This window comes from Halictus rubicundus, chromosome 5 (genome assembly GCF_050948215.1).
Source record: "Halictus rubicundus isolate RS-2024b chromosome 5, iyHalRubi1_principal, whole genome shotgun sequence".
In the NCBI taxonomy this organism is placed as follows: Eukaryota; Metazoa; Arthropoda; class Insecta; order Hymenoptera; family Halictidae; genus Halictus; species Halictus rubicundus.
In genome coordinates, this window is record NC_135153.1 from 10,771,688 (window position 1) to 10,798,212 (window position 26,525).

General features: G+C 42.8%; 4 protein-coding genes across 7 annotated transcripts; 2 read left to right on the forward strand and 2 right to left on the reverse strand.

Moving 5' to 3' along the window:
• Positions 1 to 794: 794 nt before the first annotated feature.
• Positions 795 to 7,165, reverse strand: Setx (probable helicase senataxin). Of its 2 annotated transcripts, none has more exons than XM_076788295.1 (7): positions 6,836 to 7,165; positions 6,499 to 6,612; positions 6,245 to 6,325; positions 5,889 to 6,099; positions 1,623 to 5,799; positions 1,122 to 1,332; positions 795 to 1,041 (listed from the first exon to the last, which is right to left on the reverse strand). In XM_076788295.1, the coding sequence occupies exons 1-7, from the start codon at positions 6,920 to 6,922 to the stop codon at positions 898 to 900; spliced, it is 5,025 nt and encodes a 1,674-aa protein (XP_076644410.1). In that variant the 5' UTR covers positions 6,923 to 7,165; the 3' UTR covers positions 795 to 897. The 2 variants fall into 2 exon arrangements, with proteins under 2 accessions (XP_076644410.1, XP_076644409.1); XM_076788294.1 differs by having other exon boundaries at positions 6,179 to 6,325.
• Positions 7,166 to 11,469: 4,304 nt separating this feature from the next.
• LOC143354646 (uncharacterized) lies at positions 11,470 to 14,852 on the forward strand. The gene is made up of 5 exons (XM_076788904.1): positions 11,470 to 12,842; positions 13,263 to 13,602; positions 13,771 to 14,130; positions 14,210 to 14,386; positions 14,476 to 14,852. Exons 1-5 carry the CDS (start codon positions 12,664 to 12,666, stop codon positions 14,845 to 14,847), a joined length of 1,428 nt encoding a protein of 475 aa, XP_076645019.1. The 5' UTR covers positions 11,470 to 12,663; the 3' UTR covers positions 14,848 to 14,852.
• Positions 14,853 to 20,409: 5,557 nt separating this feature from the next.
• LOC143354304 (uncharacterized) lies at positions 20,410 to 22,472 on the forward strand. 2 transcript variants are annotated; one of them, XM_076788299.1, is made up of 3 exons: positions 20,410 to 20,790; positions 21,929 to 22,171; positions 22,249 to 22,472. In XM_076788299.1, the coding sequence occupies exons 2-3, from the start codon at positions 21,956 to 21,958 to the stop codon at positions 22,327 to 22,329; spliced, it is 297 nt and encodes a 98-aa protein (XP_076644414.1). In that variant the 5' UTR covers positions 20,410 to 20,790; positions 21,929 to 21,955; the 3' UTR covers positions 22,330 to 22,472. The 2 variants fall into 2 exon arrangements, with proteins under 2 accessions (XP_076644414.1, XP_076644415.1); XM_076788300.1 differs by lacking the exon at positions 20,410 to 20,790 and having other exon boundaries at positions 21,659 to 22,171.
• Positions 22,473 to 23,128: 656 nt separating this feature from the next.
• Alpha-phers (phenylalanine--tRNA ligase alpha subunit) lies at positions 23,129 to 26,437 on the reverse strand. 2 transcript variants are annotated; one of them, XM_076788296.1, is made up of 8 exons: positions 26,210 to 26,437; positions 25,640 to 25,980; positions 25,342 to 25,563; positions 25,150 to 25,265; positions 24,876 to 25,060; positions 24,438 to 24,799; positions 24,255 to 24,356; positions 23,129 to 24,084 (listed from the first exon to the last, which is right to left on the reverse strand). In XM_076788296.1, the coding sequence occupies exons 1-8, from the start codon at positions 26,372 to 26,374 to the stop codon at positions 23,454 to 23,456; spliced, it is 2,124 nt and encodes a 707-aa protein (XP_076644411.1). In that variant the 5' UTR covers positions 26,375 to 26,437; the 3' UTR covers positions 23,129 to 23,453. The 2 variants fall into 2 exon arrangements, with proteins under 2 accessions (XP_076644411.1, XP_076644412.1); XM_076788297.1 differs by having other exon boundaries at positions 23,947 to 24,084; positions 24,228 to 24,356; positions 26,210 to 26,436.
• Positions 26,438 to 26,525: the final 88 nt, after the last annotated feature.

Here is a 26,525-nt window from a genome sequence, read left to right on the forward strand (position 1 = left end):
ATTGTGTAATCTCGGCGGCGGCAAATCCGCCTTGGGTCGTCGGACACGTAGAGTCGAGAGCGGCGACTCGCTCTTGCCGCTTGCACGCGGCTGATGCCGGCGATGCTAGCGCTGCGGCAAGGTACGGCAGCATACGTAGCCCCTACATATTTTTTTAAATAAAATGTATGCTTTTTTTTAAATTTGAGAATGTCAACAAAATTTAATGTCAAAATGAATTTTATTTTAAATATTTAAGTAAGCTAGTGTGAAAATAAATTTAAAACATGTGCCAGTATGAGTGAGGCTTTCATTCGCCAAATTACAGAGAAAATAAATTTGAACCGCTCGCCACCACAGTCGACTTAAGTCGACTGGCACGCCACCAACGGGAGAATTTTTCCGGGAACCCCCAGCCTACCTGAGCCTACCCCAGTCAGAGAGGATAGGAGAGTGCTCACGCCCGGGTTTTCGGCGTTCCCAATACAGAGACTGCCGAATATAGTGTTGACATCTGCTCAGCCTTAGCATGGAACAGAACCGAGCAGCTTTTAGCATGGAACAAAACCGAGCAGCTTTTAGCATGGAACAGAACCGAGCCACCGACGAGACTGCCATCACAGACGAGATGTAGTAGTACGCTAATCACCTTCTTATTATACTATTTCGTGTCGCACGATATGAAATACCAGAGATCCTCTCTGCCCCAGCCAACGAACGTCAGTAACGATTGGCAGTACAGCGAATACCATCCAGCAAGGACCTGTCAGGGACACTGTCGAATAAATCAAATGTCCCAAAGCATTTCTTTCTTTTCTTACAAAAATGTATTTGTTTAAAAAGCAATTACGTAGAAAAATGAACAACAATCTACATGATTTTCACATAGGAACAAATGAACTTCAAATGATGAGTTATTTACAAATGTACAGGTTTATGATGGTGACTAAATCGCTTCACAACATGGTGTTTAATTTCTCGAGGTTCTGCTTGAGCGTTTACATTAAAATATACTTTTCGCGATTTTGCGTCCGACAGCAAGGAGTTCCACATTAGATCTTTCTGCAACGAACATAATTATTTTGCGTTAATATAGATGCACAAATTATTGATCATATGTCGTTGTAATAGCATCATCTTACATTAAAAACGCTGAAGTTTCCACAGATTATCAGACTATGTTTAGCTCGCGTAAGAGCGACGCACAATCTTTGCCTATCAGATAGAAATCCGATTTTCTGGCTCCGTACGCAGGACATAATTATCACGTCTCGTTCTTGTCCTTGAAAGCCGTCAACCGTATTCACTTCAAACTTGATCTTTTTCCTAAGATTCTCTGACAGCAACGACATTCTGAAATCATCATCGGTATTTAATAATTTACTGAACAGCAGTCTGCAGGAAATGTATCATCACTAGATTGCAGATTCTCTATGCATTCATAGTAGTATTGGATCATTTAAAACTTTGAATAATAAGATATTTAATGCAGTTCATAGAGATTTGTATCTTCTTCGAACCAGAATGGGAGTGCTAGTGAAATAAATAAAATTTCTATTACTTCAGTTTTCGATAAATCAGTCTACATACATCTGCAGTCTAGTTATCATTTCAAAACCCAAAATAGTATAAGTAGCACTGACTTTTCGTTAATTTTCATCAGAATTACGTGCTTCTGGTTATTGTATGGCGTGAGAATACCATAGGAGATGCATTCCCAGCCATCCAAATTGGCGTGTGTCAGCATGGTGTATATCATGTTGGCCACGAACTGGGCCTCATCTGTATTCGAGAAGTTATCATTGTTCTGGCTAGTATTGATATGAAAGATCCTGTACGAATAGAACGGGAACTCTTCGTTGCGCAGTTTGTCTGTCTTCAGTTTGCCGGCGTAAAAGAACTTGTTGGGCCACCAGCAAATATCGTGCGGCATCCTGTATTGAGTGTCCAGCATGATTATGGGATTGATCGTGTTCATCTCGAAGGCGTTCTGAACCCTTGAGAAAATGGACTGATCCAACCCCATTTTCTTCGCCTGAGGACTCAGAACTGTAGCAGGCAGCTGATTAGGGTCACCGACCAAAACTAACGTGTTCACGCCTAGCATCAGCGGTATCAGGGTTTCCGCTTCGGTGCTCTGCGTGGCTTCATCCACAATGCAGACTGAAATCCCCTTTTTATTGGCCACAAAAAGGGACTCCATCTGTTTGCTATAACAGGACGACAGGGTACAAGTTATGATATCCGCGCAGCTGAGGATCTTATTCTCAACGTCCCGCTGTATCCTGGCAGACTCCTTCGAGTTCATCTCATTCAGCGGCTTTCGACTTTTTAGCAACTCGTACTTGACGTTCATGTCTGCTATCTTCATCTGCAGGTGTTTCCTGTAAGCCTCGTCCATCTTGTGGGTGCTCGCTATCTCGCATTCCAGTGCGTTGATCTTCGATTCGAGGAAAGACTTCTCCTGCTCCACGCTGTCCAGTGGAATGTTCATCGAGCTGGTTGTCTTTCTTTTCATGTCCCGCTTGGCCAGCTCTGTGACAGAGATGTCCTTGACGGTCGGATGCATCACCTCCGACCGGCCGATCCTTACCATCCTGAACCGATTCTGCTGCATGCTAGACCTGATTTGCAACAACCTCATAGTGATCTCGTCGATGGCGGCGTTAGACGGGGCGCAGACGAGTATTTTTAACGAGCGCTCGCTGTTCGTGTACCTGTTATTCCCATACAACACCTGGCTCACTATATTTACAATAACTTTCGACTTTCCCGTACCAGGTGGCCCCTGTATGAAGCATAGTTTCGCCTGTTTTTGTACTATAGTCTCGGTCACCTTGAACACAGCCTCCAGCTGTTTTTTATTCAGCTTGTCCCGGGTGAATAATTGCTCGGGATCGATGGGGACAGTGGGTAAATGATATTGTTCGATTTTCGGGTTTAAAATTAAGTTCATCACCGGTGACTTAGGAAGATACTCGAGAGCCTGCACCATTCGCAGATTGGACCGCAAGTAAGTCACGCTCCTCAATCTTGTGACTCTGTTCATCAAGATATTTGGCTCTAGGTACTTCGTCAGTACGGTACACGTTATCAAGGCGTAAGGTCTTTTCACGTACTGCCCCAACTCTTTATTGTAATGCGTCCAGTCCGACAGTATAGTCTCGTGAACGTTGTTCACGTAGGCGAACACTTTGTGGAACGTCTGGCCCTTTTGTTGGTTGCTAATGTACTCGAAGGACACCAGGTCCCCGTAAATGGGATACGCTTGTTTTTGTAGATCCTCTCTCGTGACCAATACCTCGAGCATCAATGTAGTCAAGTGCAGATTCGAGGACGGCGTGTTCGTTTGAATGGAATTCTCGACGATCGAGCACATCAGCGTGGGTCGTCTGCGATTCCTGTCGATAGTTTGAACCTCTTTCGTTATCCCGTACCAGGTCTCCAGCAGCAGAAGGGGTGAAATCACTCTATAATATTCGTCGTACGAGTTATAATGCGTCAGCATCACATGAAGCTCGTCGTCGCGGACAACAGGCGCGATGCTGTTCAAACTCTGCTGCTCCTCCAACCAAACTGGACTCCATGAAAAGATACGCAATAAAAAGTGATTAGTCATGTCATTCTCTGGTACTTTCTTCATGGTTCTTCTAGGCATTGGCGCATCCTTTCCTGTGAGCTTCCTCAAGATGTTCGACTCGTCAATCTCGTATTCGCGTACAGTCTTGATCATCGTAGCGAATGACACGCGCTTCTTCGTCCTTTTTTCCGAAGAGTTCTGAATCAATGACGCAGTAACGACGGGTGCAATTGATTTGTGTTTTGCTACTTCTGCTCGTTTCGAGCTGCTATCTATATGTTTAATCCTCTGCGACAGCACAACCTCTTCCAGACCATCTTCAACGAAAATATTCATTTTAGCTTCGGTTGCGTTGCTCTTTTTTGGTATCCTGCCAAGCCCGGTGAGGGACGACGAGTTTTGATGTCGCGTCGGCATTTCTTTAGCCGCCTCCCTGTCTCTTATACCGTCGCACGTTTTTGGACTCGTCAACACATTGTTCGCGACCGCAGGCCGATTCACAGATTTCGGTTTCTCTTTGACATTCCCTAACTTTGACGCGGAAATCGTGTCCTCCACGAGTAAATCGCTTCGCGTTTTCAACGATACCTTCGCCTTCGGTTTGATGGCGATGCGTTTTTTCTCATGATTGTTCTCCAGGGATAATGCTTTACTTTCCAGAGCAAGTTTCTTCAGTTTCTGCTTCCTGTCATCTGCTAATTGTTTTTTCTCCTCTTTGGTGAGCGGACTGGTCGTTTTCTTGGTCAGTGGAAGACAATTTGCCCATGTGTTCTGCGCTCTGCGATTCTTCTGATCCTTCACTCGCTGGTACTCTTCTAGCTTAGCTTTTTCTTCCAATTCCCTCTTCTCCTTTTTGGACTGTCTCTGCTTGGGAGGTTTCTCGGGAACTTGTTTCGTTCTGTTAGCACTGCTGCTTCTTCTTCTAGTAGGCAGATGCAACGGCTCTATCTGAGGCACTTTTCGTACAATCGACTTTTTCCTAGGAGTTACCATAGGTTCTGCTGTTGTGCTGCATGTCGGACGACTATCGTTTTCTTGTATTCGGGAGCCAAGCAAGTTGGGACTTTTTTGTTTAAAGAATTTCTTACCACTAATTGTACTATCGATGGATGACTCTATTGAGCTTATGGCACGATCCACGGAATCATCTTCCGTTCTTTCCATACCCGTAGTGTTCGACGAATGCGTCTCGTTCGCAGTTCTGTCGTCGTCGTCTTCGTCTTCGTCCTCGTGGCGCAAAGACTTCTCTTTCTCTTTCTCTATTTCCATTTCCTTCTCTGCGTCGAGTTTCTCGCTCATATTCGATGGTGGCTCGTCCGCAGACTTGTCCGAAACATGCGCGGGCTCTTCCTCCGTTACATGATCATCTTTTATTTCAATTTTAATTTCATCTTCGTTCAGTGTTTGACTACGGGACAATCTACGCAACCAATTCTTGTCTTCGTCGTCGCTGTCGGATAAAGAGATAACTAAATCCTCGTCATCGAGCATATTGAATCCCTCGTGCTCGACCTCCGCTTCCTCTTCTTTCACTTCTTCCTTGACCTCCTGCTTGATTGACGTGTTCATACCGAATCCAATGTCGAATAATTGAGAGCATGGAAAAATATCGTCGTCATCGTCGCTCAAGTTAACAACATCCTCTTCTGAAAACTTTGTTTTCGGCTGTTGTTGCACTTGTTTTAATTTGATGGGAGATATGTTCGGTATGGAAATGCCGTTAGTGGAACTCCAAACTACATCTTCCTCTGTATCCGTTATTTGCAACTCTTCTTCCATTTTGATCATCGTGTCGCCATTATTTATTAAATTTGGACGCAACCTCGATGATGTATCGCTCTGGTTACTTTCGGTAGGACATTGTTCCACAGTAATTTTATTGCTTGCATTACTAGTAGCTTTACCGCCTTTTCTCGGACAAACTCTCGTACTGCCGTCTTCATTTCTGTTTTCGGATTGATTGTCACAATTAGAGGTGTTGATAAACAGATTCTCCTTATTCTTGGTACTCGACAGATTATTCTCGGTTGTTTTCTGCACATTCTGAAAGGTACTCTTACAACTACCGACAGAATTCTGTTTGTCCTTAATACTATTATACATGTCACTTAATACGGACGACTCTAAGTTGCTAGAATTTACAAGCGCGTCGGGTTTCGCTTTCGCAGAGCTACGACTGTTACCATTTTGGTAAACAACGATGATCTCGGCATCGTTCTCATCCGCCGCATTGCTGTGTTCTGAAATTTGAATAGCTGGCTTCAGTTTGATCCTATATACATATGTATACATATATGAAACATATAAGAAACGAAAAAGATAAAACTACCTTCCAAAGATTCTTCTTTTGAACAAGATGGTACTTGATTTAATTTTCGTACTTTATTTGGAACAACCTGTACATCGCTATTATCTATCGCTCTTTTACGTTTATTCTTAGGATCAGATGTACCGTTCGTCGCACAACTCGCGGATCCGTTTGGTTGATTTAATAGTGTCTCAGAGAGGGTAGTGTCGTTACTCCCTACTATCTCTGGTTGCTGAAATTATAATAACACAGCGCAATGTAGATAAGAAGCACAGTAAGCGATCTTGCAAATATACAAGGCTAACTTTTACCGTGATTAAACGAAATTTGTACGCAAACAAGTTCTTTTCGGTAACATTGACATAAGGACAACCTACTCCAATAACATCGTTAGGATGTAACTGGGTGGTTTGATACGGCTCCTGTGCCACTCCATTGATGAACAGACCGTTGACACTCTGAAAGTAGACAAGCGTAGCAACACTATAGATAAATAATAGCAAAGATAGGCAATAATAAGCATCCTATCGAATCCCAAAGACCATAAAAACCACACAGAGGAATAGAACAAATTGGAATTCAAGGAGGTCGCTACTTATCAACAACATAAATAGTTATAAATGTGGCATACCTTTAGATCCGTGACGTATAGCTCGTTCTTGCTCCGAAAAAATATGCAATGACGTCGTGACACTGTCACACCAACGCATAATATTTCATTGTCAATTGCCCTGCCGCAGGTGTACTAAAAACAATTCATTTTTGCATCGATGACTACATTATTTGGGACAATTTCGTAGATGTGAAACTTTTGAACTGATTTTGAAGCCCGACGAAATTCGGTGCTTCGACGACGTACGTTGCTATACAAGATCGTGATAGAGATAACAATTAAACGAGATGCATCGGAAATTGTTATAGCAGAGTCCAAAAATAAGAGTGATTTTTACAAACGATCATAAACATACTGTGTGGTCAGGTTTATCGAGCAGGATCTCATCAGGCATATTAATCCGTTCTAAAAGAAACCGGCAGTTGCTGTCCTGAGCACCCATTTTCCTCGACTAGATTCTCTCGGCTCTGGTCACTTCCTTTGTCGTCTATCTGCCCGTTACACTGAAAGCATTTCGTGAAGATCCCCGCCGGTGTTCTGCGTCCCACCGAAATCAGAACACAGAAAGGTCAAGCATTGTCTTTTTCGCTTCGGTAAAACTGTCGTCGGACAGTCGCGCTTCAGACTATCCATAAAATCGCACCGAGCACATGCGTTGACATTTACCGCCTTTCAAACTCAAAAATATTATTACATACACCAGTCGTTCTGTACTGTACTGTACACAAAATTCGGTTAGTCGATTTCCAAGCAGAAAAGTCCGTAGCCATCTAACGGGCCGGAGCCGAAACTCGGCGCCTGTTAACAGGCAGCCTGCCGTACCTTCGTGTAGAACCGTACACGAATCATTAGGGGACTTTAAGAATTCTTCTGCTTCAACCGCAACTAATGATTCGCTAAACTCTGTCCATTACGACAGTGAATTTCGTCACAACTTTGTAAATATTTAATAATAAGAAGTTTGTCGCACCAATTTTATTGGACACTTTTTTACTTATCCACTATATTATCTATCTACCATTTTACTTATCTGTACATCTTATCTAACTCACTAGGGCAAGAGACCCAATTACTGCTGTGGTACCAATTTCTGTGCCTATATTAACTATACAACTTACTTTTAAACTGCAGAGCTGCTAAACTTCTCTTCCGCCGCGAGCTACACGATGCTCCCACCGTTCGCCAGAATCCACACAAAACACATACATTACACATACATTGATACATTTTCCCCCTCTTCTCGGAATGAAAGCAAAATCGATTGAAAACAAAATTACAAACATATGCCCAGAAATCTTGTTGTCTCATTCTGCCGCGTTTTGTTCGTTCGCTTCCTTCGTTACATCCAATACCCCCCACCAATGTTCATTGCGTTTAGAGGTACGTTACCGAATCGGAGCGCGGCAGAATGAGACACAGCTACGACTCTATTTTCCCTATTATTATATTATTGTTACTCTCATCACTATTACTAGTTCGTTGGTAGGAGACGGCTGATTAAGCAAAAATACAGAATTTTTATAATAATAGTATAATAACAGAGCAAATAATAGTATGGTAATAATCGGACACAGGTGCGAATTTATAATTAAAAATCCGCCTAAAATGTGGCAACCCGACCAACAGAGGTATACGTTTGATACATGACTGTCGCGCACCTTTATGAGGTAAGCAACGTACACCTCTGTTGGCCCGGTTGCCGCATTTTAGGCGGATTTTTAATTGATAATAACTAACAAATGAAGCCAAAATCACAATTTTTACTCTTTATTTTCGTAAAGATACAATATAAGTATTGTCATTGAGAACCACCCCTTAAATTTTCTCCTACTTGTCTTAGTCGATCATCCTGTATAACTGTAAAATGTAATATCAAAAATATCATAAATGTCATGTAAGAGAAAATGTAATATCTCGTTTTTAGCATTAGCGGATTATAATTTTTAGGGGATAAGACGCAGTTTCGAACCTACCTGCATGCACCGGCTACGGTTCGGGAAATTGAGGATTGGTTAAATAAGTTGTACCCGTATTTTTACAAAAACAACAAAATTATCGATTTATTCAGAATTAGGTGCTGAATCAGATATTCAAAGTTTGATTTTACAAGTGAGGATTTTATATAGCGCATATACTAGAGGGCTTACAAGTGTTTCGCTTTATAACAATAATATTAGTTTACCGAGTCGGTGTTTTCTGGAGGGCGCTCGCAAGTTGTAGTTGCTTGATTTTTGCAGTGACTCGCAGGTCGAAGTCGCTGGACTCTCATAAGCACTTCGCCGAAACTCGTGGATTTTAAAAGATGACTACTGTTATTATTACTGGCGCGACGCGTCTAATGTGTGGATTTTTACTGACTGAACTGATTTTGAGGAGTTGATTCCCCTTTTATAAGGTGGACAGTCCTTTGTTTCTCAAAAGTGTTGGCTCAGGAGTTTGCATCTTTTAATCTTCTCGATGTCTCCTGACTAGTCAGCTGTGTGTTGCCAGGATTCTTTTACTTGTGAAGTCGACGTCTTTTATTATAATTCAGCATAATTGGATACCCTTCCTGTTTCTTTCCAAGGTGTAAACCGATCTTCATCTGCGTATCTTGCAGGAAGACAGGTTGAAGTCTTTTTCCGTGCTACCTAACTGCGTAGAATTTCCAACGTATATTCTAATCTTATTTTATTTCCTCTCGCGTGACATCATCGGGTTTTTCTATAACAATTATTACGAATTCTTTATCTAAGCGTTTATTCATTTACGGTCGAACCACCGGACGTGACACATTCATTATGCTTTAAAAATAAGTGTAATTAATATTGGCACAGTAATTGGATCCCTTATCCTATACCTATTCGACAGTCTAACGATTGTCGAAACGCAGAAAGAAGTTCACATTGTTTGCAACATTTTTCGATATTCCCGACAGTTTCAGCCGTAAGATTATGTTGCACAATCGGCAACGATTGTCGAGGATCTTTCGGTGTCGGAGGTCAGGGTAGAGCCTTAAATAAATGATAATGTCTGAACAGGTTCACCCTCTTGACAAATGACAGCCCGTCTACCGAAGAGTATACAGGTACTTAGGGTAAACCGAATCGTTGGCGGGCGTAACGAAACATTTTCTGTTTTTATGCTTTCGGTGAGTGGACGGTATTGCGAAAGAAGGACGACCAGTTCGCACGTATACGTAATGCGTGGCGGACAGTTCGGTTCGGTTCGTTTTGGTTCGGTTCACTTTCAGTTTCATCGATCAGAACGAGACAACCGAGTTCGTTGGAAGGAGACCGCTGATTAAGCAAAAATAAACATACGCTACAACCAAAAACAAGAAGCAACGATCGCCCACCGTGCGTGTGCATATGCGTATGCGTATGGGAAATCCTGTTGGCACAATTTAATGTTTACGTATCTACTTTGAAATTAAGTTAACGATCAATTAATCGATGGTTATCCGATAAATCGGTACAAATCTCAATCTCGTTTTTGGCACGAGAGGATTACAAGCACACGTGCGACAGCACTAATCCTCCTTTACAAGCTACACGGTGTTGCTCATGTTCTTAATCCTTCTCGCGGGTTTGCGATAACCAGCGGCTTGAATTCGTGGCTGTAACCAGGCTTCTTAAAATAATACAACACGGAAATAAAAATTCTGCTCGATTCCATTTCCATTTATCGATTGCAGAAATCATTACGATTTCCATTGCTGATTCGGTTTGATCGTGGACGGGAGGATCCGTTCGGTGTCCTGTCGAATCCAATGGAGGACGGCGGAGCAGAGTTGGCACACTCGCGGACATCGTAACAAAAATCAAACGTTTCTTTAATAATTGTTAAAGCTCAGTTAGCTTAAACTCCCTTATTTGAACTCTGCACATTACCCAGTTAAAATAGTGCACGTTTGTTGAAACGGCTTCCTAAAATAATACAACACGGAAATAAAAATCCTGCTCGATTCCATTTCCATTTATCGATTGCAGAAATCATTACGATTTCCATTGCTGATCCAGTTTGATCGTGGACGGGAGGATCCGTTCGGTGTCCTGTCGAATCCAATGGAGGACTTCTTTAACAAGCTCCCTTATTTGAACTCTGCACATTACCCAGTTAAAATAGTGTACGTTTGCTGAAAAGATATGAATGGAATAAGTACCTGGATGAGGGGCTGAGTGACATACCTGTATTACCACCTATTGTATAATCGTAATCGTTTTGCAAGGGACAACGGTGACGACGAAAAATCGGTGTCCGCTCGAAGAGTTTCTCACGATTTATAATGCTGACCGTCAATGGGTTGTCGAATATTGCACGGGCGTGAATGGAGGCCGATTATGCTCGCTCGAAAGTGAAAACAGCGAAGCGAACTGGGTCGATGCGCTTTTCGGATTTGTTTGTTATTCCCGATGTGTCGCGGGTGACAGAGCCCGCGTGTGCCCCTTGTAAAGTTCAACACTCACCGATTCCCCGCGTCGAATCACGGGGGTCCATGTAAAATAAGAGAAAAGAATCGGTTCCTGGACTTGGTAATTTTCTCCTGTTGAGGCTCAAAGTTTATTTGAAAAGAAAGCTGAGCCGATTTCTTCGATCGAATCGGGTCTCTGCTCAGGACGTACGTTCCCGGGTCTATTTCGACCCAGAATATCAGAACCGTTATTCAATTGCTCAGTCTCCGACGATTCGATTTAACGAACAGTTATTACACGAGGAATAATAGAAAGACTAAAAATTGTTAACACTAGGTTTACGGAGCACTAAAACCGACTATTTTGCATTACTTCATAAAAATAACAAGAACGCGGTACCCACATTTTTAGCAATATTTAAAAAATAATATATACCCGAAGAAATAAATTTGCTAAATAATTTCTCATGCATGCATCCTTAGAATCTTAATAATATTAAATTAAAAATATTAGAACCCGTCATTTTGACGGGTCCCGTGAATCTAGCGTTAAATAAGAATGGTCCGAAATGAATATTTCCACGGCTCGGAAACATTGGTGTGCGCGGCTTACGATCACAAAGCGGTCGGTCTAGATTTTTCACAAACTAGTTCCGAGCCGGATCGGATCAAGGTCGGCACGAATATCGAAAAATATTTCGTCGTCGTTACGTCGCGTCGGTGGGTGTTACTGTTTCATATCGCGAAAGTTTTTTTTAAATTAGTATAAGGCATAAGGTAATAAGTATTACTCTCTTATCTGGCTTCGAGGTTCTCGATACTCTCAATGCTCTCCACTACCGAATCTTGCCCAACCCGCCTGTGTTACAAGGTCGGATGTGCCCAAGGGGAGCGCGACGATCAGATTTTACTCGTTCGAACGATCCAGATGAGAATGTTGAGCAACCTTCGTCGGTCCGAGTGCCCTAAACCAGTAATCGACCTCTACATCTCCGCGTGCCCGATATCTCCTTTATTGCCGCGTAATAGCGGACGCGTCACCGGCAATAATTAATTTCATGTATGATTTTCGTAATTACCTTGCCGAAACACTCAAAACGTGTTTATAAATACGCCGGCGGTGGGGGAGAAAAAAGGGGCGTCTCCCTCGAGCAACGTTTTTTCGCGGTCTTTCCGTAATAATTGATTGCACGTTGATGGTAGGAAACTTCAAATTTCCATTCGGGACGATAATTACGCCATAATATCGAGTCAGGCTTGTGATGAAAATTTCGAGCAGAATTTCCTAAAGATATGTACCGTGATAAAATTTTATTTTCCTGACGTCCATATGTAGCCATATGTATCAATTTTCTTTTTCTTCTAGGAAATTGTGAACGCCAAAGTAGTTTTACTCGCTACAACCGATTAAACGAAATCGCGATGCAAGGGGTTAACGAGTTAATTGGAAAACAGTTTGAAGACCACCACGGTACAATATGGTGGATCCTACAGCCTCGCGTAAGGAGAATAGACAAGTGAATTTTATTTTTTATCGTTGGGGAACCATTTAGCCGGCCGAATAGCTTTCTCTTCGAGTTCGATTTCGATTTCGATTCCGATTCGAATCCAAGACGGAAACGCCCTGGCTAGGATCTCGAAGCGGATACGATCATGAACCGCTAATGGGCCCGATCTGATCGTTGCGAAAGATAGATTCGTCGATTGGTCGATGCCGATGGAGATCATAGCCTGTCAGCTACCAGGATGAAGTAGGGAGCAGGTTTTTCGAAGATTGAACAGCTGGCAGGATGAAGCGTAGATCGACCCAGTTTTGGGTCTTTGTCAATGATGGGAGGGGTACCGGAACGAGACTGTTTTGTGAGGAGGGGTCGCCATTGGTACCGCATCACCATATAAGCAACGTTCGCTGCCACTGCCGGGACAGAGGCTTGCACCCCTTCGTTGATACGGGTTCTCGACGAGCAAGGTAATCGAAGATTCAACGTCACAGCGTTCGAACATTTTGTCCAGATCTAACTCGGACCTGCCCGAAACCTAGAAACCTAAGTTCGCTACCATAGGCATACACATAGGCATAAGTATAGACGACCGCGACGGTTTAATCCTACTGCGTTCTTTGGCTCGCACGCATTGTCCTATCCAATAGCGAAGACCTTTGTTAAAGATGGTTTTATATTTTCGAAAACTATTCAAATAAGCTGTTCGTCGAATACGTATAGCTCAACCGAAAACCCAAGCAAGTCCGTAAAGTGTTCTACTTCAGTCGACCATTGAAAACTGTTATTATTATCTATTTACCATTGGGGACTCGTGCACTAAGCACGGTTATTACCGCGCATCGTCTGATGTCTAATTTGACTATTTTTTGGTTCGATCGTCGTACCAGGATGCAGACAGGGATCGTATTCGTGACGATAGCGGCAGCGCTGCTACAAGGCGGCTATGGTAGCACGGTGTCCATTAGGATGCCGTACCTCAGCCCGGCAGGTGTCACTTACATCAACAACGTGGACCCTCAAGGTCTTACATACGCGTATCCTGCGAACATCGAAGCTCATCACGTTGGGTACGCTGCCGCCCAGGTACCAGCGCTCGCAGCGGTGCCGTTTGTAAAACACGTGCCTACGGTGTCCCATGTCCCGGTGACCAAAATCGAGGCTCAACCGGCGTTTCTGGAAAAGCAATTGGACGTGGTGAAACCGGCCGTTCAGACCCGCAAATTCGAGGTGAGTGACTATTACGAATAGCTTACTAGATCCTGGTGTTACCAAAGTGGTCTGCCGCGTCACCCATTTCAAATTCTTTGCTTTACTATTCACGAAGACTCTACAAAGAAAGTTCTACGGGGAAAGGAGGAACTTTCTAGACTACTAAGAAAGTCGATTTATCGATAGGTTCGTCGCCCAGCGATCCAGAAACAATTCTATGACATCGAGGAACGCGTGGTGGTGCGGCCAGCCGGGTCAGCGGTGGTCGAGCTGGACCAACCGACCTCCAAGGTCCAGAAGGGCCCAGCTCTAATCCAATCGTACTATCCGCAACAGATCCAGGGTATCTACAACTTTGCTCCCTCGACGATCGCTCCACCCTTCGCTGCATCCTTCGCTCCGTCCTTTGCTGCCCCCGCACTTCCTTCCGCTTCCGCCCCTGCCTCCGGCTCCAACGAGGAGGGCGTTGTCGTCGATAATCCTGATTTCCGTAACCTGCAGCAGGACCAGCAACAGGTACAACAACAGCCACAACAACAGCAGCAGGTTCGAGTCTAGCGATACCCGCGAATAGATTATATTAACCATAGTGGAGAGCTGTAAGTAAGTGTCTTTTGGTTGTTAGACTGGCGCGCAGAACGCACAGGTGAGAACCAGCTCGAACGGTGCCTCTAACGAGCCTTTCGTGGCCCATGATCCCTCGCCCAACGTGATCATCAGCCCCAACTCCAGCCCTGAGGAGGACAAGAACAATCAGAACAGGCTGCTCGAGTTGCTGACCGCGCGCGGCAACGTGGCTGAGGTAGAGTACAAACAGTGCAAATAGTCGTTCGAATCTTTGAATCTCAGGAAAACTGTGCATTTCACTAACGGAAGTTATAACCTGTTCAGGTTGGCTTCGGGAGTCGATCGGGACTCGCGAAATCCGCACTGGAAGAGATCGGCCGCGTGAGGGGCCGCGTGCTTTCCGCGACCCCAGCTCCGGACAACGCGGACCCAGCCGACGAGCGAGTGTCGACGAGACGCGTGGTCGTCACCAGGCCCATCGAAACCCTCCAAGAAGTGAACGTAGTCGAACCAGCGACCAAGATCGAAAGGGTCTCCGTCCAGCAGCCGACTCTCATCAAAACCGCGCGCCTCGACCATGTTCAAGTCCACAGCTCCGTCCCGGTGATCGGAAAAACTCTGGCTCCAGCCGTGGCCCACGCAGCCGTTCCCGTCTATCAGAAAACCATCTCGCCGGCTTATCAATACTACCATTAACCAACCAACCGATCTTCGCGATCCCCTGGAACTCTCTGTACGCTGCAACTCGATCCGAAAGCGACTACAAAATATCGAATTTTACCTTTAGAGCTACAGAGGTGCTACGTTAGCACAGTAGTCATGGTGGCCATAGAAATTGCACCGCGCTGCAGAGTATCGGTGTTTTCGATTCGAGCCTCGCATTAACCTTACCAGCTTTCCGTGTCCAATAAATTGCGGATCGGATTCTACATTTCGAACGAAATGGTGTAATTTTTCTGACCGCTACACCGTACTTTCACTACGGTGAAGAGTGATAAGAACCGATAAGAAGTAGCTGGTGGTTCTAGCGTTGGTCATCGTGATCATCATGCTCGCAGGGCTCCGTAGAGAGGTGACGCGTTTTCCTGCAAGAACAGAGTAGTTCAAGATGGAGAACCTTTTATCCAGATGTTTCGTAAATAATTTGAGAGTCACACCGTGCCGATCGGACGTCTCTTCTTCCTGTTAAGTTCGAGAACGTGTGCTGTTCGTTCGTATGTCATCTCGTGGAGAGCAGCTTTCACAATACAAATTAACCTGTAACACGACGGTCGACATTTACGATTTTATATTCGAATCGGAACGTCGTTGATGCAACGTAACTGTATAATTTTACCTGTAATTAAACGATCGTAAAGCTTGTTTGCCAGCGTACAGAGACTTCCGTCCACGTTTTGTACAAGGTGTTTATACATAAAGTGATAGAAACGAAATGAACCTGTTGATTGATTTCTCGAACCAGACCTGTAATTTCAGGGGCCCCTCGTACGTATATCGCTTGTGGCGAAGTGGCGTCGTTTATACGAGTATAAGAACGACAGTCGTTGCGGACAGCCACTAATTTAGGGGCCTGTCCGCAATGTGTATGTATATTGTAATGCGATTGCACGAAATTGCATCACCGAGAATTGCCGCCGCAGGACAATTGCTTTAAATTACGAGCACACGCAAATTCGCAACGGTTTCAATGTTGACGGGGACCAGGCTGGCGCGCGTCCATCGCAACTCGCAACTGAAACAGAATTTTCTTTTAGTTCTTGAACAGCTGTAACTCTTACGCAAAAACGAAAGTAAACGTTCGTAGATGGAATTTGGAGGATAATGGAGAGCTTCCCAGAATATGACGGGTGACCTTGTCTCGACGTCCTCGAACAGACGGAAACGCCTGAAAACATAAATACACGGTTGAGACGAGTCGAGCCGGATAGAAATGAAACAAATAAACATTAATCTGAAACAGAACAATGTAAACGTATCGAGAAAGCACACTGATCACCAGCGCAAATGACCTCTCTCGAAGGATATTCGACAAGAGTTTTGCCAGACAATGAAAAGCGAACGCCTGCGTAACAAGATCTTTATTGCGATCGTTATACGGAAACATATGCAGTGAAAGAGTCGATTAAATATTCGCGTAACCGGTTACGCGGAGGGACGTGTCCGCCAATAAAAATCAGTGCGATCCTCACCGGCTCAAGTGCACGGCCAAACACCGCCATTGTTATACAGAGTGAGTCACCTAACGTTTGCATCTCAAATATCTTTGTTGTTTTTAAAGATACGTCAAATGTCCCGGTCTTTGTAGATTCGCGATAAGGTAGAGTGACCACGTTACCGACAAAAATAGGCGAAAAATAGTTTTACGTGCCTCAAGTTTTCGTCCTTATATGAGAATATTTTTCGCTGGGAAAGGGCTCATTCGAAAGAGGAGGGTTCAATCGGGTGTATACAGGGTGAGGCACCTAAGACAAGCCACCTGAATAACTTCTACATTTTTCGAAATAGGAAAAATCGTTTCAGACAATAGTTATTTGGTTTCCGGGGGCCCACTTCGCGGTGTACATAACTTTTTTTCAGGTGGAGATGCTACGATTGTGGCCCTTCTCGAGACAATTTCAACGATATAGTCGTTCAAGGTCATTCAAGGTCATAAACAGAAAAAATCTGTGAATGCTTACGTAATAACTTACGTAACTCTTCTGCGTGTGACCCTGAATGACCTTGAGTAAAGATAGTCACTGAATTCCTAATGAAAGGGACTATCATAGTGGGTGTTTAAAAAGGGGTTAGGTCTGGGTCAAGTATTCTGCACTCATATTTTAAATCTTATACCTTTCCTCTGTCTCTAATCTTGTTTGGCCTTGAGTAATTATAGCCGCTGAATTTCTAATGAAAGGGAAATTCTTTCTTGTCTCACCGACGCGCCTCAGCGTTCGTTTTTTACTTTTACCGATGCCTCTTCCATTGAATTATGTGCGCACGACTTACTCGCGACGCGACGCCGAGAGAGTAACGACTTCCTGATACGGGCGAGTTAATTCCGACAAGGGTAACCGCTGCCTCTGGATATATCGCCTATAAGGACGTAACATTGACCCGAATACCGGGTAGAATTGTCGGGTAGTATACTCGCGTATATCCGCTCCCTTCTCTCCGTCGAGCGTCTCTGAACAAAGCGACCAAATATTTTCGCGTCGCCTAACCGAGTAAATTCGAATTGTGAACTTACGTCTATCGCGGCGTCCTAGTCGCGTGAATTGTTACACATTCATTGAATACACAAAAATACGAACGCAATTTTCTATAATCCAGGTACGAGACTGTGTGGAGAGATCTTTAGGTAACCCCTATCAGGGGTTCTATCACGTTTATTCTCGAGGGAGATCAAAATCTGATTAAACTTGTTCGAGTTAGAGCTGTTACTTATGAGATATCCGGGTAAACAAAAATTACCCGGGTACCCGGGTATCTCATGAATAGACTGCGGATCTTTGTGCAAAATAAAAGTTGTTTGGATCAATTGCAAAAAGCAGAAGACATATTACGATTACTTATTTTCTTTAACGATCTCAGTAAATTCAAAATAATATATCAACGTTCTTAGATTCTTTTAATTTCTTTATTGTTTGAGATTGCACCAACTCGTTTTTGCCACAAATGCATAAAATCTCCAGTCTACTTATGAGATACCCGAGTATATCAGATAGCTTTATTGTTATTACATGAAATAGTTGACAGTAGATTTTCTTAATGTTTACAAAGCAATTGGTGTTTAGTATTTTTCTACAAAAATAAAGATATCCCATTTTTAAATAATTAATCATCTCATATTTATTATTTGATACAAAAATATGAATTAACCGAACACCCGAATAAAGCATATGGAGCGACGGCTCAGGAAATAATAGCTCTTGTAACCAGATGCGAGACCTCATGAGATACTCGGGTACCAGGGGACTCGCCTGTCTCGTGAGGTACCCGGGTATCTCATGGGTACTCTGGTAGTCGGGTATCTCACATACCCGGGTAAAGGTACTAGCTCTAGTTCGAGTACTCGAAGCCGGGCTTCGCTTTTCCATAAAACTCGGCTCAGATATTGTTATCAGAAAGGATACGAGAGTGCTCACGCCCAGGATTTTTCTGCCTCCACTATTATCAGTACAGACAGAGATGGATCGTGCACACTCTCAGCGTCTGTCTCTGTCTATACTGACAAATGTGGAGGCAGAAAAATTCCGGGCGTGAGCGCTCTCATATCCCCTCTGTTGTTATACACACGGTAAACGCAAGTACAGCGTACAACTCTCGCTCGCTCGCGAGAAACATGACTACACGTATCACGTATGACGCGCAAACCGGAAAACAGCCGAACGAAAGAAATTATCGGCGCGAGAGAACTCGCGTGGGCGGTCTCGAACCTACCGTGCGTACAATGTACATATAGTAGTATATATTTCGTTCGACGAAATAGAAACCGCACTGCGCCCGCCGTGCTCTTAAATATTAGGGGTGCCCGTAAGTAATCAATTATTTGCAAAGAATTTGTTTTGCCTTTACCTCTGTACCGATCGTTCAAGAGGAAACACGTATTCGTTTACAGTTTTCGGTGAAGCAGCCTGTGCTCAAAATATTCTACAAAGTATAATTCTTTTTGCAACCCTGTAATAAAATGGCGACGTCCGTGCCTTCCGAGGATCATATTCGTCATTGCATACTTTTTCATTTTCATGCGGGATTTAATCCAACGGTAACAACAAAGTAAATTTGCGATGTTTATGGAGATGTATTGAAAGTTAACAAGTGTCAACGTTGGTTCAGAAGGAAAAAATCAAAGAATTGCAACGGGAAGTTTGACCGCACCCCCCGTAATCGCCGGATATTGCTCCCTCTGACTATCATCTTTTCAGATCTCTGGAGCATTAACACCTTCAGTCATATTTTGCTTCACGAACCTTGGATTTCTATAAGGGGGATTGAAAATTTGCAGGAAAGATGGCAAACTGTCCTTGATAATGATGGAGATAATATAAAAACTTGAATTTACTACAAAATTTGTTTTAGATTTCAAAATAATTGATTACTTATGGGTCCCCTGATATAAATACCGATCGAACAATCCATTCGATTCCAGGAGACTTCGACGATCGTACCAGGGTATTTCGAAACATTTCACAAAAGACCCACGCGCGTGAAGCACCGTCAACGCTGGTGTAAAGAGAAATTCCAGAGATTCCTTGCTCGTTTGAACTTTGCAACGAGTGTGAGAGCGAAGGCTCGGTTTTGGAGAAACGGTTTGGTCGCACAAAGACACAGAGAGCGGGTGCACGAAATTCCGCTTGCAACGCGAGACACGTTTCCAGAGGAACACGTACTCGGTTTACACCTACCAAATTTTACGTTACGCGGCTTTTAACCGATTCTCGGCTCGTAACTCGGCGAAGAGTTATTCTCTCTGAACGTGAAAAGTGAAACGTGTCCCGGTCACTGTACCCTTTATCGGTCTTTAACGCTCCGAACTCGAAACTTCAGCGTTTTGCGGCCCGACGCGACGGCTTAACATATTAATCTGTCAACGGCGTTCGTTGCGTAAGAAATAGTCGGTGCTAATCGTTTCCCTCGGTAATTCTAGTTCGAACTATCAAATGATGCATGACCCCAAACGCTGTACTCGCGGAGCTAAATCTACTCTCGTATAACCGTAACGTTCGGGTTGAGTCGCAGTTGCATCGATTACAGACGCGAAGCGATTTCTCGTGGCAAAAACCAATGAAAACTGTGCAATCGAATAATACGTCTGCTCGTCCGAAGCATCGTCTTTGAGAAATTCGGGTGGGTTTAAAATTCGTCGGGTAGCACTCTGCATCAGCATTTATCAGAGAAAGCCTTGAACAGAAAATTTTCGTTCGTTTTTGCACGTCGTTTTTAAAAATTATTTCCCACTCGACTGTGGCATACAATACTTTCGGCCGCACCTCGTATAGCAAGCGAAAAATATTTTGCTGTTACCATTGTTACGATTCGACTGAGAATTTTACATATTTACGACAAAAGTAAGTAGATAAAAAAAATAGATCATAAAACTAATAATATAATATTTTCGACCAGATCCTGTGGCGAGCAAGCAGAACACTTTTTGCGAACAGAGAAGGAAAAGAAACAGAAAAAACGCATGAATGGTCGTCGACGCAGGAATCCTCACCCTTGAAACGGTTCAATGAAGGTGGGTTTAAGAGTGGCCTCGATCCCGAGCTCTAAGGCCGACAGAAGGACCACAAGCTAGGTAATGGCCAAGAAACGTCGAATGTAACCTCAGAGGCAGCTCAGAGTATCGTGCACAGTCGCCAGCTATATAAGTAACACTGTAACGGATCTTGAATTCAGTTAGACACGCGCAAGAGCAATAACTAGATCCTTTCGAGTCGGGTGGTTTGGTTTATCGAGTGCCCGTCGAGCCGAGTGCCGGGTGCACAGTGAAGAGAACGAGTTTCACGTGATCCCATCGATCCAGGATCCAACCGAATTTTCCCGGTTCCGCGAATCACCGTCGTCCCATTCGGATGATCCACGGCAACGAGCGACAGGATCCGATTTATCAACGTTCGAACACCCCAAAGGGATCAATCGTCGCATCGCACTTATGTATGTGAGAGAAAGTCAGCTTTTGCTTTCGATTCAACCTTTTTCTTCTCTTTTCTATTCAAATCGGTGCGCGCGGCCAACCTGTTTCCTCTTGTCCCCTACGCCAGAGCTACCTACGGGGTCGAAACGATCATTTCAGATTTATGGTTTCACGCCTCACGAGCGGAGTGTTCAGCCAAAGACTATCCCGAAACCATGCTTATCATTAATACTAGATTCTCTTCGTTCCTCGAATTTGGTACTTATTCTATCATCGAGATAAAACGGTTCACGCGTCGATTGCTCTCGTGAACGACGAAGCCGTTAGAAACAGAAAGAAATAGAGAGCGAACGAGAGATTATGTTTCGCTTCAGTTCTTTTCGGACCGCGAACAAAACAAACGAAGGAAAGTCTAGTTACACAAGCTCCGTATGGCATATACCACGCGGCTTCTAAAGCTGTTTCGGAGACATCGGCTACGGTTACAATGTCGGTTCACCAAGCTCGCAGTGTATAACATTATGCAAACGATAGAGACGTTACCGCAAATTAATCAGCCATGAGAGATCGAGGAAGAAGCTGCTGTTAAAAAACGTCTGCACGCGTTGACGACTCTACACAGAATGCATCGTAGCTGCGAAAATAGCTGCAGTTTCCTGATTTAGAATACAGAGCACCGAGAAGGAGCTATTCAAATTTCTGACACCCTGTTGAACTATTGACGTCTTCCTCCGCTATCAATGCCTATCAGACCTCGTGGCATCGAAAGCTGGGCGCACGGAACTTCGCATTCTCATCACAGATCTTTCTACGCCATGCGTTCGAATCTCCGGTGTGTTCTCTCCCTTTCTCGTCTCCGTTCAGGGAAGAATGCTCTGTAAAGCGGAACAGATAGTTAGAAGATAGTTTAGAATTCGTTTTGGAATAAAGAACACGAATCGCAGAGAGAATATGCTCGAGATAATATGATCGAATATGATCGTTGGCCGAGATCCCGGTGAAATATCAAACCGTGACATGACGGCTCTCTGCGGTTACTCGAGCCGTGTTTTTCTCTCCGTGAAATCCCACCGAATATCTCTACCCTGGCAACATCGAGAAATAATCCTAGTTCGCGTACAACAGCGAAGTTGAATGTGACGCATTGTGTCCTTCTAGAGTGGTCTCGAGGTCGGATTTCGCAGGATGAACGCGATCATAGCGCTCGTCGTTCTCGCGGGAATCTGCGCGGCCGCTCCTCAGTATTATTTCCCTTCTGGGGTGTACCCGCACCCTACCAATCTGTTGACCTCGGCGATAGAGGACACGCTACCGAATGAACTGCGAAACGATTTCTACAAGAATCCGAGAATCGCGGCACGACTCGCTCAAGAATCCTGGTTCCTCAACAAAGAGATGCAGGTAAGCTTCGACCAAGACTGTGGCGAACATTCTGCTCGTTCCGACAATGTAATTCAGCACTTTCGTCCATGTTACAGGTGATCGATCGCGAGTCGGATAAAATTCCACGAGACAAAATCTACAACGTCCTACACAACGCCGGTTTCCTGCGAAAATGAGAGATCACGAGTGCACAATAATGAAAGACAAAAAAAAATTAATTTATCTAGTATTTATTATCTTTTTGTATCGCAGCGTTTAGAAAAATATTTATGTCCGTGTAAATTCCCGAGCTGGAGGCATTAAAGAATTGTGTGAATAATTTTGCGTTGCATGTTTCTTAGCACTTTACCTGCCGGAGTAATCCCGAAAGAAATAAATACTTGGTTTTGAAAATGTACCGAGTAATCGCCGGTGTGTGAAGAAGAAGAGTATCCAGTTTTTCTTGGCGTTGACGAAGTATTGTGTAAAGGAGCAATTGAGAAAGGGTTCACCTTCTCGAATTTAAGCCGCAGCCTTTCGGTAGAGGTAGAGAATCGCTAGAATGCTGGGCGCCTAGAGGCACGCAACCGGACGCACGCAGGCAGAAATACTTGGCAGTGATCTGTACATTCTTAATTGTTAAGTATCAAGCAATTGCCGGTAAACTATAACTATATGTTAAGAAGAAGTATCCAGTTGTTCTTTAGTATCAACGAAGTGTTGTGTCAATAATAAATTGAAAAAGGTTTCATCTTCCGGAATTGAAATACATATTCGCAGTCTGCCGATAGGGTATTTCTCGAATGTTGAACGCTTCGAAGCACACAACCCGTCGTACGTGGACACATAACGGGTGCACACGTACGCATACACTCCAAACACTATGCAGGTACAGGCAACACTGGTGGCTCTTGAGTACATATAGGCTGCTCGAACAGCTATCTCCACAACCATACCGACTTGCGCGAGTGTAGAGAGGATAAGAAAAGTCGTAAATTAAAATTGAAGAACCAGCATCGATCGATGCCAGAACGCTTCTTTTTATATTTTCAGTGTGATCTCCTATATCAAACACAATCGTTGATAGAAGTCTGTATCTTCTCGTTATAATAATGGTTCGCTCTTCCAAATAGCGCATCAAAATCTGTACAACAAAAGAATGAACACAAAATATTTGAACCATAAGTAATCTGAATCCTAGATCACTTTTTATATTTTCTTTTCTTGTTTAAGTTAAATTAAAATCAACAGTATCGTACATCTTACGTATAAGATTGAAAAGCTAGCTGGTAAAATTTTAGAAAAATTATTTCCGTTCAGGTTATTTCGACTTCTCAAGGGTATCCAAAAAGATATCCACAATAGACATGTGCTCGCCCATTACGTAGCGTGATTTCCTATGAATACCCTGATACGCGTTCGAATGCAAAATGCTATGCACCTTGTCTAGATAACAGTCTACTCGATTCGCATACAACACACCGTTGCTTTCGTAACGCAACAATTGTGGGTTGTAACTTTCGATCACGCGATTCAAGTATCTCGCTACGTTCACTTCGCCCATTATTCGTTGCATCCCCGGTAACTGCATTATTGGATCGACTCCGATTTTCTTCCAAATTATTGTTAAATGCATGTCGACGCTCTCGGTTTTATCTGTATCCTGGTATTCCGAGCAAAAAGTAAACAGATTCTTTGTATAATCTTGAACAGTGGAGTGCACGTATGTTTTTATAAATATTTTAATATGGGGTTTCACGATACGTAGCAATGGTTCCAGGAACTTCATTGGGTGTTTCGGATCGCAAAAGACCACAAGCTTTTGTTTTTCGAATTTTCCTGTACACTCGAACGCACAAGGCTCGCTTTCATGCATTTGCGATTGTGATTGCAAAGTGGATTTTTCTTTTTTATCTTCGGAGCTCTTCTTTTGCGAAGGAACATTACTGACCCTGTAAACAAAATTTTATTGAAATTATTCAAAATGGATATTCTATTCTCCTTCGTAACTTGTACAAACTATTTCTGAACGAACGCTATAAACATTTAACTTAAATAAGCATCTTAACTTAAAAAGATACCTTGATATAAATACCTTAATAATGTTTAGAAAGATATTTACTTGTTTAAACGACAAATAGGATTGTTATAAACCATTTCCATATCCACTTTTGACCCAACTAAGTCTCGTATATTGTTTATTCCATATTTAATCATAGTTGGCCTGTAAAAAGTACCAGACATGTCTGTATGTTTTTTTTTTTTCGTTGGGGAACATAAAAAATAATTGTTAACAAATTTTTACCTTTCCAAAGATAATCCCCAAGCAATTACATTAACGTTGCTAGGTAAACCCATTGGTAACAGCATTTCTGGTCTGAACATTCCACTGTTACCAATTTCGATCCATTTCTGCAAGCCATTATGGTAACAGAAGATTTCCATGCTCGGCTCGGTATACGGATTATACGCAGGTTTGAACTCGAGTTGCGTAATTCCGAGTTTCTTGAAAAATTCGTACAATACCCCTATCAAGTCGCCCAGCGTAAGATTATAATCAGCGACTACACCTTCGATCTGGTGAAATTCTGCAAGATGCGTAGCATCCAATGTTTCATTACGAAATACTCTATCAATACTAAAATATTTCACCGGTTTAAACTCGCCCTGAAATTCATTAAATTTGTATACCCACTTGTTAATGTTCTAATGTTCGTATTATGTGGGCTACAGTTTCAATTACCGTTTCCATTAACTTGTAGAGCATCCTAGCACTGACAGCAGTTGTGTGAGTACGAAGAAGATTCTTTTGCGCTTCCTCTATTTTCCAGTCGTAACGATAGCCAAGAGACCCGTATCCTCCTTCGCTGTGCACTTTCCTCACTCTTTCTAGATAATCCTTTGGAAAATTTGTAGTGCGACATGGTTCTGAAATGAAGAATTTTCAAGTCACTTCAAAATGTCGGGTAAAAGGATGATTAGATTTGAAGGGGCAAATACATTATAGATAGAAATACCAGATATGAAAAAGGTATCATGAGAGTCTCTAGCAGGATGTTGCTGAGGTTGAAACAGAGCATCAAAGTTCCAGAAAGAACTCTCCACAAAATTGTTTGTTGGCATTTCTGTGAACCTAAAATAATAGAAAGTAAAATGTTATTAATGAGAATAGATAGAAGGACTTTGATTTATTTTCTTGTATCTTATACCCCATTTCAAGGAAGATTTTCCTAAATTCGCTCCTGACTTTTAACAGGGGATGCAAATGGCCTACATCCAGAGCAGAACCCATTGCTGAGAAATTGTATGGCTTGAACTTCTTAGTTTTCCAAGCGCCATTCATTATCAAGTCTGCTGTCAATTCTGTTTCTAATTTTTCAACTTTTGTTGTAAAATTTGGACCTTTTCCCAATATAACCGATTTTATGATGCTGTCGGGAATAAAATGATTTATATATAAACTTACTGCTTGATATTAATTAAAAAAAAAATCAATAATATACATACACTTCTTGAATGAGTTTCCTTTTCTTATAATCGTTTCTAAGACGATCAGTCAGCTCCGCTAGATCTTTTAGATGATTCTGCGTTACATCCTTAATGGATTCTATTTTCTTTTTTATAATAGGTGTTTCAGTGCTCTTGTCAATTTGTATCCAACCAGCCTGCAATGCTTTTGAAAATCCAATTTTCGCAAACGGCACTTTCTGCATGATTTCAGCCTGGGGTATTCCATCGTTGGTAATGGCATTATACACTGCTGCTTCATGACTTCCATAGCTTACAACGTGCTGACCCTCCGATGTTAATTCCCACTTTTTCTCGAGTATTTGTTGCGTTGTAATTAACTGAAAAATAATTCTGAAGTAACAAAATCAACTTGCCAACAGCAACTGCATATTGACAGTGAGTTTTTAGGGTTATGATACGAATTTATATTCGCCTTTGTACATTAGTAATATACAAATCCTTAAAGAATCTATTTACACGCGAAATAACAATATTCCATAAAGATTTAGTTGTTTATAAATGATTACAGTTTGAATAATTTTCGAAGACACAATCTGTCACACTTACATCACCAACTGCGTCCAGACTTTTGATCGCTCCGATTATTTTCTGATGATTTTCTTTAAAAACATCCGCGAGAACCAAAGAATTAACTTCCCCATGTTCGGCCAAGTAATCTAAAATTTGGTCGCTCAGTTGTTTTGCCATTTTTTGAAACAGAGTACCGCGCATCAAACGCAACCGGTAAATGAACACGTGAGCCAACTGTGAATTATGATATAAAAATAACCGGCTCCTGTTTCAATATTGTACGAAAGATTATTATCGTACAATAATACAATTGCAACGTAAAAACTATTCGAATCGTGATTTCAATAGATTG